We start from the raw sequence: 13,947 nt of genomic DNA on the forward strand, positions 1-13,947 counted from the left end.
GGCTCAATCGATTTCACGACCGATTTAATAGAGATTCTGCGATAACAGATTAAAGTCGCCAATAAATCAAGTGACGGGTCGGGTGACCAAAACCGATCCCGTCTAATGATTGATCGGTGCACTTAATTGACAAACTAATCATTGCAGCCTGAACCGACTCTTTGACCGATTTAATCGATACCCTACGATAACAGATTAAATTCGCCAATAAATCGGGTGACGGAAAGCCGATTCCGTTTGATGATTGATCGGTGCACTTAATTGGCAAACTAATCCTTGCAACCTGTACCGACTCTTTGACCGATTTAATTGATACCCTATGAAAACAGATTAAATTGGCCAATAAGTCGGGTGACGAAATGAACCTACCTACGAAAACTGACGATGTAGGTTGATTAGTAGGTCGATGTCTTAAGCACCCTATTTCGTCGGTAGACGCGTAAAATGCCATCTGTCAAACTTTTTATGGGGAGTCCTCTAATGAAAAACTTTCAAGGGTATTTTTAATCTCTTTTCTGTATACAACTAGATAGCGTGCACATTTGACGTATATGACAGTTTTCATATCTGTCACCAACACTTTTATAAGATGAGAAGACTACACACAAATATTGACAGTGTGCTTCACCCAACTGCAGATAGGTAGCGCTGATGGCATACCACTTACGCGTTATATGAAGAAATCAAAGAGTTGCATATCTATGTAAGTTACGAACACAAGTGGTTCGGAGTGTTTTTAAAAAATTAAACCGATTAATTCGGGAGTCAAGATTGAACTGAATTTATTTATTCTCATCGAATTATTTTTACCTAACGAAAAACCTATTCTGCTAACTAAGCGAACTGGTGGGAACACAGTTCGCGCTATGGGAAATTGGTCACCTCGTGGCAGCTAATTCGGCATAAAATGTGCGCCTTGGTGCACAGGTTCGATCGTGCCCGGTCTCTGTGATGTGCTGTGGTACTTCCAGGTGTAACTGCCCTCCTCCAAGTGTTGAGCCTCGTGGATCAATAACTATTTGACGAAAGCGATTTATGTGCCATTAGAGCTGGTTTTTTGGTTGGTAATAATAAACAGGATGTTGACTTTTTGCCGAAATTTGGATCGATATGCTTTGCCGTCTCGTCTTGATGAGCGTGTAGAGTACGAGAATGATGAAAGCTAAAGTTGTGAACGATATGCCTCCCCATATGGACCATGAGGTATTATTCGATGTTAGCATCAGGTGTTCAAGCTTCTTGATGTTTCGTAAATGAAACTCGTGGATTTCTTGCATGCTATGGGACTTATATGATTGTATCCTGGTGATATTCAAGTCGATTGACGGTGTGAATACGGGATGTTCGACTGACTGGATAACGCTATTTTTAAAGTGAAATTCTGGAATGATATGGTACAATTTATATACGTTGCGAGATATGTGCCAATGAGCACTCTGTCGTCTATTCCGCATGTACTGTGTAGTGTACCCTTTACGTCGTTAAATAACAATGTAGTTGGTCCCATTTCAATTATTGGAATGTGGTTTATAACTGTTTCGAACGCACATTCACCAGATTTACCAGTGATGATTTTACTCACACATTGGTCCGAAGAGATATCTTTTATCTCTGTAGTTTTGCATACTGTCCAATTATTTAAAAGCTTGCAAGGTCCTGTTTGAAGATAAATAGTAGAGTCGTGGGTTAGATAAAGTTTACCTGGAATTACGATCCTTTCTGAGTTATTTATGATGGCTTCTATTCGGAGTTGCTGATACGTGGTTACGCTAAAGTTTGGAATGCTGATGATGTACATGATGATCTCGCCGGTGGTGATGGCGGCTGTCGTGACGAATTCCAGTGCTTCATCCATAAGGTGGCTTGGTATTCCCTGGTTAATGAGGTTGCTACTAACTGTTTCTACTTCTCCTGGTGTTAAGATGTTATTATTTATTAGATCTATCTTTGAAAACAGAATTGCGTTTTGAATAGTTTCGATTTCGGTTTCTATTATATCTAAATTTATAATGGTTTTAATAAGAGTTACTTCTGCTGATAATTGATTATAATTTGATGCGTCTATTGACGTTGCTGTGTCAAATGAGTCAGTCATGTTATTAAGTTTTTCTAGTAGTTTGTCGTTAATGTCACTTTGCTCGTTGTTGTTACTAATTAGCTCGTTGATGGTGGTGTCTATGAGTTTTAGATCGTCTGCGTCTGGTGAACCTGCTAGCCATTTCCAGGCTCTGCCTAGTGAGTCCCATCTTCTAAATCTTTTATTATATCTTGGTTTAATTTGTGCTAGGTTGGTTTTTATTTTCGCTAATTTGTGAGAGACGATTTGATCAGATATAAGGTGTTCATTTTGCGAGATGAGTTTTTCTATAGTTACAATTGATGTATCGATTGCTGTTATGTTTATTATATGGTTTATTTTTGTGGAGCCCTCAATAATCTTCGCTTTCCTTTCTTCTAACGTAGCTATCGGGATTAGGTCTAGGTTGTGGAGTATCAGTGATGTAAGGACGGAGGGTATGCTGTAATAAAGGAATATAACTGTTAGGAACGGGTTTGTAGGTTCATATTTTTTACATTGGTTTTATGTAATTTAGTTCGTGCTTCATTTTGGAATGTTACTTCGTTATTCTGCTGAACAAAGGTTTTTTTAAATATTTTTTTGTGCTTCGGTTTAATAAGTTTATCTTTTACATAGACTGTTTGACCTGTCTGTAGTGCTGGCGCAGGTGTTCTATTTTTGTTGAAATGTTCTAATTGTTTTTCCTGTCTCTCTTTAAGTCTAACTATTACTTCGTCGTATGTTTTCTGTCGGATTCGTTCTAATGAGTCGGGGTCAATTTGTCCGTTGGGGTTTCTTTGAATACCAAAAAGGATTTCTTTGGGGGTTTTGTGTGTAGATGAGTGGATGGAATTGTTGTATTTTTCAACGGCTATGTGGATTCGGTTACGGGTAGGTAGTGAGGGTGTTAGTTCTTTTTGAATACGGTAAAGCTCGATAATGGTTGAATGGAATCGCTCAACCGGGCCATTGACTTCAGATTTGCTAGTTGGAGTTAAATAAACTTGAATATTTAAATCTAATAACTTTCCTCGGATATCGGGCGACTGAAAAGCACGTTCGTTATCTATGACGATTGACTGGGGGACAATAAAGGTTGTAACAGTGTCCCATATTGCTTTGCCGATATGCACCGCATGTCTAGACCTGATGGGTATCATGCGTCCATATTTACTAAATTTGTCTATACTAGAGAGAAAGTAATTAGATTCGATTTGAAAAACATCGAGATGGAGGATTTCAAAAGGACGGTTCGGTATCGGATATTTGTCGGAGATGGTCTTATCGTTTAATTTCCTATAGTCAATCACTAGTCTAAATTTCTTTTCGCCGGAAGCGTCGAGTTTTTTTGGTACGATCCAGACGGGTGAATTCCACGCCGATCTAGATGGTCGAATAATTCCGTCGTTTAACATTTTTTCGATTTGTTTATCAACTTCTGATTTATATGCCATTGGATAGGGGTACGACTTCTGGTAAATTGGAATATCGTCTGTTGTACGGATTTCACATTCAACATTCGTGCTACATGTTAATTTTCTGTCGGGATTGTGGAAAACTTCTTTGATGCTATTTATTAGTGGAATTATTGAATTTCGTTCGAGTTCGTTTAAATGAGTAATTCTAATTTTCTCTAAAACGATCATAGTTTCTGTTTTGTTTATGGTTTCTCTTAATTTGGGTGTGGGGCTATAAAATTTCAAAGGGATAATTTTTAATTTTCCGGATGCGCACCTTGAAGGCATTTTTCTGCGCTAATAAGGTTAAATCCATTTCCGAATAAAATTTCTGTACCTATTATTCCATCGAAAAAAGGATGGAAGTCTAGGACAAGAAAATCGAAACTGTGTTTCACTAGGGGGTTAAAGATATTCAGCTTTACACATTCTTTTATTTTTTCGCTGCCCGTAACGCCTTTTATATTTTGTTCACGAATTTTGATTATCGGAAGTCCTGACGTGTCGTGTCCGTCGGTTATTTTCAACCTTTTCAACCGAGTCCTTACGGAACAACGTCCGTTAAAGTCTACGTTCGTCCAAAAACTGACTCTTGCTTGGAGCATGCTATATCATGCCACAGTATGCGTAAGTCTCATATTGAACGATTCATTTCTCTCCTTGTCTCTTATCATTCGTGTGACGGTATTCTTCCTATGCAAGGGGTTTCAGTTACACTCAAGTAAATAATTCAGTTTCATTAGATTTGTTTTACGCTGATTCATCTAGCTCGGCTCGTTCCCTACATTCACCCCCTCCTCTACTCTTCTGATTAATTAACCAAAAAAATCTCATGACCATCATCATTTTTGACATCAGCATCCTTTTCATCATAACCACTATCAATTTCGTCATTACCATTATAATTACCATTTCCATCATCATAATTATAATCGTTAACATAATTAAAATCATCAACATCATCAAAACGTTCAAAATCATCATCATTTACGCCATCGAAATAATTAAAATTAACATCGTCATCAAATAGTTATCATTATCTAACTCCTCAACATTATCCACGACATCAAAACCATCAGCATCATCAAAATGATAATCATCCATTTCAACAAAACTAACATCATTAAAATAACCGTCAATATCGTCTGCATATTTTTTGACATCATCATTTACGTCATTATCACTATCATTTTTATCATTATCGTCATCATTTTCTATCATCAATACTATCATTATCGTCATTACCATCATCATTTTCGTTATTACCTTCATCATTTTCGTCATTACCATTGCTATTTTGGCATTACCATCATCATTTTCGTTATTAGCATCATCGCTTTCATCATCACCTTAATTAGTTTCGTCTTTACAATCATCACTTTCATCAGATTCGTCATTGCCATCATTTACTTCATTTTTATCTTAATATTCGTCATTACAGCCATCACATACGTCAGATTCGTCATTACCATAATCATTTTCCTCATTTTCATCATCACTTTCGTCATTACTATAATTATTTTCCTCATTGCAATTCTTACTTTCAATATCACCAGAATCAGTTTCGTCATTACCATAATTATTTCCATCATCATAATCATCATTTTCATCATCACCTCTTAGGGGAACCTTCGCACACAAGCGATTTTCTGCAGGCCAGATCAAACTACGCATATCAGCGTGTTTCAGTAAACTATTCTACCTTCCCAGAGGCACGCGAATCACACACGAAGCATATGCAAAAAGTGGCCCTCACAGAGACAGCTAAAACATAACCATCAGATGCGCACAAGCATCTTTTCAACTTTCTCAGATGAACGTTTGCCAGACGCCAGTAAAGTTAGACGCACACAAGCGAGCTGCTAAAAGTCCCTCACAGGGGAGCTATCGTATACAAACGAATTTGCACTGCCTTCCCAGAGGCGATCAAACAACGCATACCAGCGTGTTTCAGCACGCGAATCACACACAAAGCATATGCAAAATGTAGCCCTCACAGAGGCAGCTAAAAATAACCAGATGCGCACAAGCATCTTTTCAACGCTTTCAAATGGACGATTGCCAGACGCCAGTAAAGTTAGACGCACACAAGCGAGCTGCTAAAAGTCCCTCACAGGGGAGCTATCGCATACAAACGAATTTGCACTGCCTTCCCAGAGGCGAACAAACAACGCATACCAGTGTGTTTCAGCACGCGAATCACACACAAAGCATATGCAAAATGTAGCCCTCACAGAGGCAGCTAAAAAAAACCAGATGCGCACAAGCATCTTTTCAACTTTCTCAAATGGACGTTATCCAGACGCCAGTAATACGCGCACACCAGCGTATTACAATAAAGTCAGACGCACACAAGCGAGTTGCTAAAAGTCCCTCACAGGGGAGCTATCGCATACAAACGAATTTGCACTGCCTTCCCAGAGGCGATCAAACAACGCATACCAGCGTGTTTCAGCACGCGAATCACACACAAAGCATATGCAAAATGTAGCCCTCACAGAGGCAGCTAAAAATAACCAGATGCGCACAAGCATCTTTTCAACTTTTTCAAATGGACGATTGCCAGACGCCAGTAAAGTTAGACGCACACAAGCGAGCTGCTAAAAGTCCCTCACAGGGGAGCTATCGCATACAAACGAATTTGCACTGCCTTCCCAGAGGCGATCAAACAACGCATACCAGCGTGTTTCAGCACGCGAATCACACACAAAGCATAAGCAAAAAGTAGCCCTCACAGAGGCAGCTAAAAAAACCAGATGCGCACAAGCATCTTTTCAACTTTTTCAAATGGACGTTTGCCAGACGCCAGTAAAGTTAGACGCACACAAGCGAGCTGCTAAAAGTCCCTCTCAGGGGAGCTATCGCATACAAACGTATTTACACTGCCTTCCCAGAGGCGAACAAACAACGCATACCAGCGTATTTTAGTAAACTATTCTGCCTTCCCAGAGGCACGCAAATCATACACACAAGTATGTACAAAAAATAGCCCTCACAGAGGCAGTTACGCAAACAGCCAGATGCGCACAAGCATCTTTTAAATTTTCTCGAATAGGCGCTTGCCAGACGCCACAATATATAATCAATTTACTATACTCACTATTCGGGAGCACTACGCCAATGTCGTGTCCGTCGGTTATTTTCAACCTTTTCAACCGAGTCCTTACGGAACAACGTCCGTTAAAGTCTACGTTCGTCCAAAAACTGACTCTTGCTTGGAGCATGCTATATCATGCCACAGTATGCGTAAAGGTACCAGTACACTGTTTGCTGAATCATCCAATATTTGATCTATTTCATCAAATAAATTTGAAAACCCGTGTACTGACCCAACCAAATATTCGAACAAATTTTATTTTTCAAAATGTCGCCGAGCTTTTCCAATAAAATTTGGCGGTTTGTAAAACAGTGTAATATGCCAATCAAATTAAATTTGTTTTCGTAACATTTTGCGCTGTTCGCCGGCTTGTTTGCTTGAAACTTATCAAAAAAGCTCACAATGTTTATTATTTGAACTGCTGTCAAAATCGAATTTGGTACAGGAAAAATCGTGCAGAAAGGGAGTTTTGCAAAGGAAATGACACTGGAATAAATCAGGACATTATTAAATCAATAGTGAAAAGTTAAAAAGATTATGAATAATGAGGAGATCACTTAATAGACCTGTTTTTTGAACATGATTTGTTTAACGGGAAAATAGCAGTCATTAACTTTTCGTCGGAGAGCCTAATTTCGAAAGCAGTTTTTGGACCCAATAGCTGGGGTCTGGTTGTAAAAATATAAATACTGCCTTCTTCTTGCCAATCTGAACACAGCGAATATATTTTCATTAACAGAATTTTTGTTTCAAACAAAAAAACTGCTTTTGAAATTGGCAGAATCGATGACGACTAATTTCACCTTAAATACCCTCTAAAATTAGGCACTACCACGTATATAATACTACATATGTGAAACATTATTCTAGTAAATCTAGTAAATAGTCAGCATGTAAACGTTCATTTCAGGATCGAAAGGCTACATTCTGTTTCTGTTAACATGGATAATTTACTAGAAAATATGAACAATAATTGTATGCATATCCACCTTTTCACGCGCTTAATGGCGGCTAGTGGGTACATTTTTCGACAATGTTTATTTGCTTTTGGGAACTCCGCTCACGTATGCTTGAAAGTTCTACAACGACAATTAAGGCTGGAAATATTAACTTAACGTGAACAAAGCCAAAAGCATGCTAACGTTTTCCGAAAGTTGTATCCACTAGCCGTCATTACGCACGTGAATAGGTGGATAGCTGTGTGACATTCAATTTTATTCTGGTTTTGTGTGTCGCAAGAAGTGCGCTGTAATCGCACAGTGATGCGCTATCCAGCTTTTTACACCATCTGCCATAATAACGGACGGTATCAGGATTGCTAATGTGCGACTAATACAGTGCATCGTGTTACAGTGTTTGTGTGCATCGTGAAAAATTTTTCGCAGCGAAAAAAAATTTGGAGATGCAAACAAACCGCGTATACGTATACGCGGCGAACTGTGCGTGCGGTAAATGTCAGCAATCTCTATAATACGTACTAGTACTTCATGAACTATGTACATTATAGCAAAAATTAGACTGCAAAAATGAAATACTGCGGAAAAATAATGTCCCAAATTTATGTGCATGCATAAATTTGGGACATTATTTTTCCGCAGTATTCATTTTTCTTGAATAGTAGGGGTATAGATTACCGGGTAATAAGCGCTTGATTAACTGTTATTCAACAGAAATGTTTGTTGCATATATCTGGCATCTGCTTACGACCTTTTGAAAAGTTTGTGCCGAACTTATTATATACCAAGCAATGCCTTTATGTAAAGAGCATTTTAAGCAAACTGTGAAACCCTCCGAGGGTAATAAGACGCAGTTAGCTCCCGACAATCAGTGGGAAACAGTGAAAAAGAAGAAGGCCAGGAAGAAAGAGGAGGATCGAACTCCACCGAAAGTGGCCAGAAAAAAGAGGAGCAAAGGCGATGCCCTTATCCTCAAAACTGAGGGGCTGAGCTATGCAGAAGTTTTGAAGGCCATGAGAGGGGATGAGCAGCTGAAGGGTCTTGGCGCGGATGTACGGAGTATCCGCCGCTCCCGCACCGGCGACATGATCCTTGAGCTCAAAAAGGATGCCACTGAGAAGGGTTCTGCCTACAAAGTGCTGGCAGAAAAGGTCCTTGGTGATGGCATACAGATCCGCGCACTGACGCCTGAGATGACTCTCCAGCTTAAAAACCTGGACGAGATCACTGAAGCGGTCGAACTGACACGAGCTCTCAAGGAGCAATGTAACGTGGTGGTGACTACCGAAGCAGTTCGTCTGCGCAAGGGACCGGCGGGAACCCAGGTAGCTACAATAAGACTTCCACTGGTAGACGGGAATACAGCCCTGAAGGCGGCCAAGCTGAAGGTGGGATGGTCCGAATGCTCACTGAGCGTGTTCCAGCAGCCGGAGGCTTGCTTCCGGTGCTTTGAGCGAGGGCACAAGTCCTGGAGCTGTAAGGGGCCTGACAGAAGCCACCTGTGTAGAAGATGTGGCGGTACGGGCCATATAGCGAGGGACTGTTCGGCGCCGCCTAAGTGCCTGATATGTACAGGCCAACGGGACGCTAAGCACACAACAGGAGGCTCAAAGTGCCCGGCAGGCGCGCCTGCGACTAAAACACGGGCGTAGTGCAGGTAACACATTTAAACTTGAACCACTGCCATGCGGCCCAGCAGCTGTTATACCAAGCAGTTACTGAGTCGTTGACGGACATTGCCATCATCTCGGACCCATACCGCATCCCTGCCGGAAACGGTAACTGGGTCTCGGATAGGTCCGGGTTGGCGGCTATATGGACGACAAGCAGGTTCCCGGTTCAAGAGGTTGTGTCAACTGCAGACGAGGGATTTGCGGTTGCCAAAATGGGTGGAGTGTTCTACTGCAGCTGTTATGCTCCGCCGAGTTGGTCGATCGAGCAGTTTACGCGGATGGTAGACCAAGTATCAGTTGCGCTGACTGGTCTAAGGCCGGTGGTTGTGGCGGGCGACTTTAACGCTTGGGCGGTTGAGTGGGGAAGTCGTCGCACGAACCATAGGGGTCGGATTCTGCTTGAGGCTCTGGCAAAGCTCAACGTAGACCTGGCCAACGTCGGCACCATAAGTACCTTCAGCAGGAATGGTGCAGAGTCTATTATCGACGTGACATTCGGCAGCCCTGGTCTGATAGGAGACTGGAGGGTAGACAATGGCTACACTCACAGTGACCATCAGGCGGTCCGCTATGGTGTTGGTCAGATAACGAGGCGGCAGGCGGCGGGTAGAGCCAACACTCCAACCACCCGTGGGTGGAAGACATCATACTTCGATCCTGAAGTATTTGTGGAAGCGATCCGAAGAGAGTGCGGTGATCGCGATATGCCCGATCCGAACGCTGATCATTTGGTTGAGGTGCTGTCGCGAGCGTGTGACGCCACCATGCCTAGGAAAAGCCGACCTAGGTATGGTAGGTCACCGGTTTACTGGTGGACAGAAGAAATTGCGGAACTCCGCGGAGCCTGCTTTCGTGCAAGGAGAATTATGCAAAGAGCTCGTTCGGACGAGGGCAGAGCAGAATGTCGAGTAGCACTAGTTTCTGCACGCGCAGCGCTTAAGAGTGGGATAATAGCTAGCAAGCGAGCCTGCTTTGAAAGGTTATGTGCCAGTGCCAATGCGAACCAGTGGGGTGATGCCTACAGGATCGTAATGGCAAAGGCCAAGGGCGTGATGGCACCCGCAGAGAGATCGCCAGAGATGCTGGAGCGGATCATTGAGGGCCTCTTTCCGCGCCACGAGCCAAGGCCCTGGCCTCAGGCCGCTGAGTCGTCCCACGGCCGACGTTCCAGTATCTCAGACCATAGCGTAGGATGGTCGGTCTCCGTGCCGAACATCCAAAGTAACGTGGGCGACGGTGGTTTAGAGGTCGGGGAGGAAGTAACGGTTACGAACGAGGAACTCATTGAGATCGCTAAATCCCTAAAGGTGTGCAAGGCACCGGGATCAGACGGAATCCCGAATATGGCCCTTAAAGCGGCTATTCTGGAGACCCCCGAATTATTCGGGGCAGTAATGAGTAGATGCCTGGAAGCTGGCAACTTCCCGGACAGATGGAAACGACAGAATCTGGTCCTATTGCCGAAGCCGGGAAAACCTCCGGGTATCCCCTCGTCATATAGGCCGATCTGTCTGCTCGATACTGCCGGCAAGGTGTTGGAAAGGGTTATCCTTAACAGACTCGTACAGTACACTGAGGGTACAAACGGTCTGTCAAGGAACCAATTCGGCTTCCGAAAAGGCAAATCTACGGTGGATGACATCTTGTCTGTCACTAAGACAGCCGAGGTGGCAATCCAGCCCAAGAGGACAGGTATTCGTTATTGCGCAGTTGTCACGCTCGACGTGAGAAATGCGTTTAATAGCGCTAGCTGGGACTCCATAGCCAACTCGCTTCGGAACGTCCAAGTGCCGGTGTCGCTGTACAGGATCCTGGAAAATTATTTCCAGAATCGTGTGCTATGCTACAACACGGAGGAGGGTCAGAAGTGCGTTCCAATCACCGCAGGGGTTCCGCAAGGTTCCATACTGGGCCCGGTGTTGTGGAACGTCATGTATGACGAGGTGTTGAAGCTAAAGTTCCCGGTAGGGGTGGTGATTGTCGGCTTTGCGGATGACATCACCCTGGAAGTCTATGGTGAATCTATCAGAGAGGTTGAGTTGACGGCTGCCCACTCTATAAGCATTGTTGAAGATTGAATGCGATCCAGGAAACTGGAGCTAGCGCATCATAAAACGGAGGTTATCGTGGTGAACAACCGCAAGTCGGTACAGCAAGCAAAGATCAGCGTCGGGGACTGCACTATTTCGTCAACGCGGTCCTTAAAACTTCTGGGAGTCATGGTCGACGACAAGCTCAAGTTCGGGAGCCACGTCGACTATACCTGCAAGAAGGCTTCCACAGCTATTTCGGCATTGTCTCGTATAATGTCTAATAGCTCTGCGGTATATGGCAGCAAACGAAGGCTATTAGCCAACGTGGTCCAGTCTATACTTAGGTATGGCGGGCCGGTGTGGTCATCGGCGTTAGGTACCAAAAGCTATCTAGCCAAGCTGGAAAGCACCTATCGTCTCATGTGCTTGAGAGTGGCGAGTGCGTATCGCACAGTTTCACATGACGCAATCTGCGTCCTAGCAGGTATGATGCCTATTGGCATTATCATCAGCGAAGACGTAGAGTGCTTCAACCAACGAGGAACTAAAGGCATACGGAGTACCACAAGATCGGCCTCGATGACCACATGGCAGCGGGCATGGTCTAATTCCACAAAAGGTCGGTGGACACACCGACTTATCCCGGAACTATCTGGGTGGGTCAACAGGCGCCACGGCGAAGTCAACTTCTACCTGACACAGATTCTGTCAGGGCATGGTTGCTTCAGACAGTATCTGCATAAGTTTGGGCATGCGGAGTCCCCCGTTGTCCCGAATGCGTGGATGTTGAGGAAACGGCAGAACATGCTTTCTTCATATGCCCTCATTTCGCGGGCGCGAGAAGCAGCATGATGGCAGTGAGCGGACAGGACACTACTCCGGATAACTTAGTCCAAAAGATGTGTTCCAGCTCGGACATCTGGGGAGCGGTCAATGCGGCTGCTACCCAGATTGTACTCGAGCTACAAACCCACTGGAGAGCCGATCAACGGCGAATAAACAGCCTAACTACCATAGTCCAGTAGTTATCTAAGCGAGTGCATTAAGCACAATACCCCTCCCTGAAGTAATACCGATAAGGTGGTGCCAGGGGGGATTGAGGCTGGAGACTCGAGTAGGGTTTTAGTGGGTCTGGATCCTCACGCCCCATTAGGGGGGTCGGGATACCTAAACCCCACTCCCTGAGGTATCTTCTCAGGTGTCTGATAGTACCGTATCTTCTAAGGCGCTCAGCAGATTTCCCAACTCGTAAAAAAAAAGAGCATTTTACGTGACAAAGCGACATGCTGACTTGCTGATATCGATGTTGCGCTTTCCCTGTGCTGTGCTGGTACTTTGACAATCCGCAGATGCCCCACGGGAAAGCAAAACAGAGCTGCCACAAATACAGATATTTGTGCATACATATATTTGGGACCCATCAATTATTTCAGTTGCTGTGATTCCTGGCGCTACTAATGTTCCTGAATTTTAAAGTAGTCCATAAACTATTTATGTTATTTAAAAGAATTGGTGAATGACCAATTGGTTAAAACCACATTAAATAGCAATAAGCAATTATTGAAAAGATTAGATTGAGAAAATTAAATACTCCGGAGAAAACGGTAGGGTCCCAAATTTATGCATGCACAAATATCTGTATTTCTGGGAGCTGTGAAGCAAAATCAATATCAGCAATGTTGTTATGGTTCGTAAAATGGTCAATTCGGCTGATATTCCAATACCAATATCAGCGACACGGCTGACATTGGTATTGATATTAGTGATGTCCGAAATTTTTAATTATTCGATTGCCGATTAATCGATCGAGTAGGCACTGGTCGATTAGTTCAGTATTCGTGCTAGTAGTAGTGTTCGACATCGGAATGAAAATTGTGGTCCGGGTTCCGGTCCGGTAAAAATCGGCACGAATTTTCTTATTCCGACTTTATTCCGGTCCGATTTGGCTCGGTTCCGGTTCCGGAACCTGAGCAGAGCCAAATCGGACCGGATCATTAGTCTTTATAGTCGGAATAACAAAGTTCGTGCCGCCTTTTAACCGGACCGGCCCGGAACCCGGACTTCAATTTTCGTTCCGATGTCGAACACTAGCTAGTAGTATTCGACTATAAATATTCGAATATTTCGTTAAATTATTCGATTAATCTTTCGATTATGAACGATTAATGGGGATTATTCTCATTTTTTTAATCTTATTTAAACTATTCGCTTAATGAATTACTCGTGTCGGCAGTATTCGATTACAAATTATTCGATTATTCCATGCTGTAATCGATTAATCGAGAAATTACCGGACATCACTAAATGTAGAAATTGAATTTACACTCAAGTCGCTTTTTACGCGAAGGATACCTCCCGCGTAAATCAAAACCGCGTAAATTCCGAAAACCGCGTAAATTCTGAAAACCGCGTAAATTCCGAAAACCGCGGTAAAAAAACCGCGTAAATTCCGCTTAAAAAACAAAATTTCGCGTAAAAAAACTGTGGATTTCAACACTACGTGTAAAAATAGACGTTTTGACCACATCCGCGTAAATTCAGAAAACCGCCTAAATTCCGAAAACCGCGTAAATTCCGAAAACCGCGTGAAAATAGTCGCGTAAAAAATCTCGTAAAAAGCGACTTCAGTGTATATAAATTGCATTTTTTCATACCGCAGTAATTTGTATTAA

The 13,947-nt window shown here is 43.0% G+C and overlaps 1 protein-coding gene across 1 annotated transcript; it reads right to left on the reverse strand.

Annotated features, from left to right (window-relative positions):
• Positions 1-816: 816 nt before the first annotated feature.
• Positions 817-2,506, reverse strand: LOC128732561 (uncharacterized). The gene is made up of 2 exons (XM_053825834.1): positions 1,702-2,506; positions 817-1,015 (listed from the first exon to the last, which is right to left on the reverse strand). Exons 1-2 carry the CDS (start codon positions 2,093-2,095, stop codon positions 879-881), a joined length of 531 nt encoding a protein of 176 aa, XP_053681809.1. The 5' UTR covers positions 2,096-2,506; the 3' UTR covers positions 817-878.
• Positions 2,507-13,947: the final 11,441 nt, after the last annotated feature.

The sequence above is a fragment of the Sabethes cyaneus genome, chromosome 1 (genome assembly GCF_943734655.1).
Source record: "Sabethes cyaneus chromosome 1, idSabCyanKW18_F2, whole genome shotgun sequence".
NCBI classification, from domain to species: domain Eukaryota; kingdom Metazoa; phylum Arthropoda; class Insecta; order Diptera; family Culicidae; genus Sabethes; species Sabethes cyaneus.

Bases quoted from the DNA above. Each gene is read 5' to 3' on its own strand.
- LOC128732561 (XM_053825834.1), bottom strand. From the start codon at position 2,095: ATGACTGACTCATTTGACACAGCAACGTCAATAGACGCATCAAATTAT. The intron at 1,016-1,701 runs GTAAACTTTATC...TTCGTCAAATAG, and splicing joins AGAAAGGATCGTAATTCCAG to TTATTGATCCACGAGGCTCA.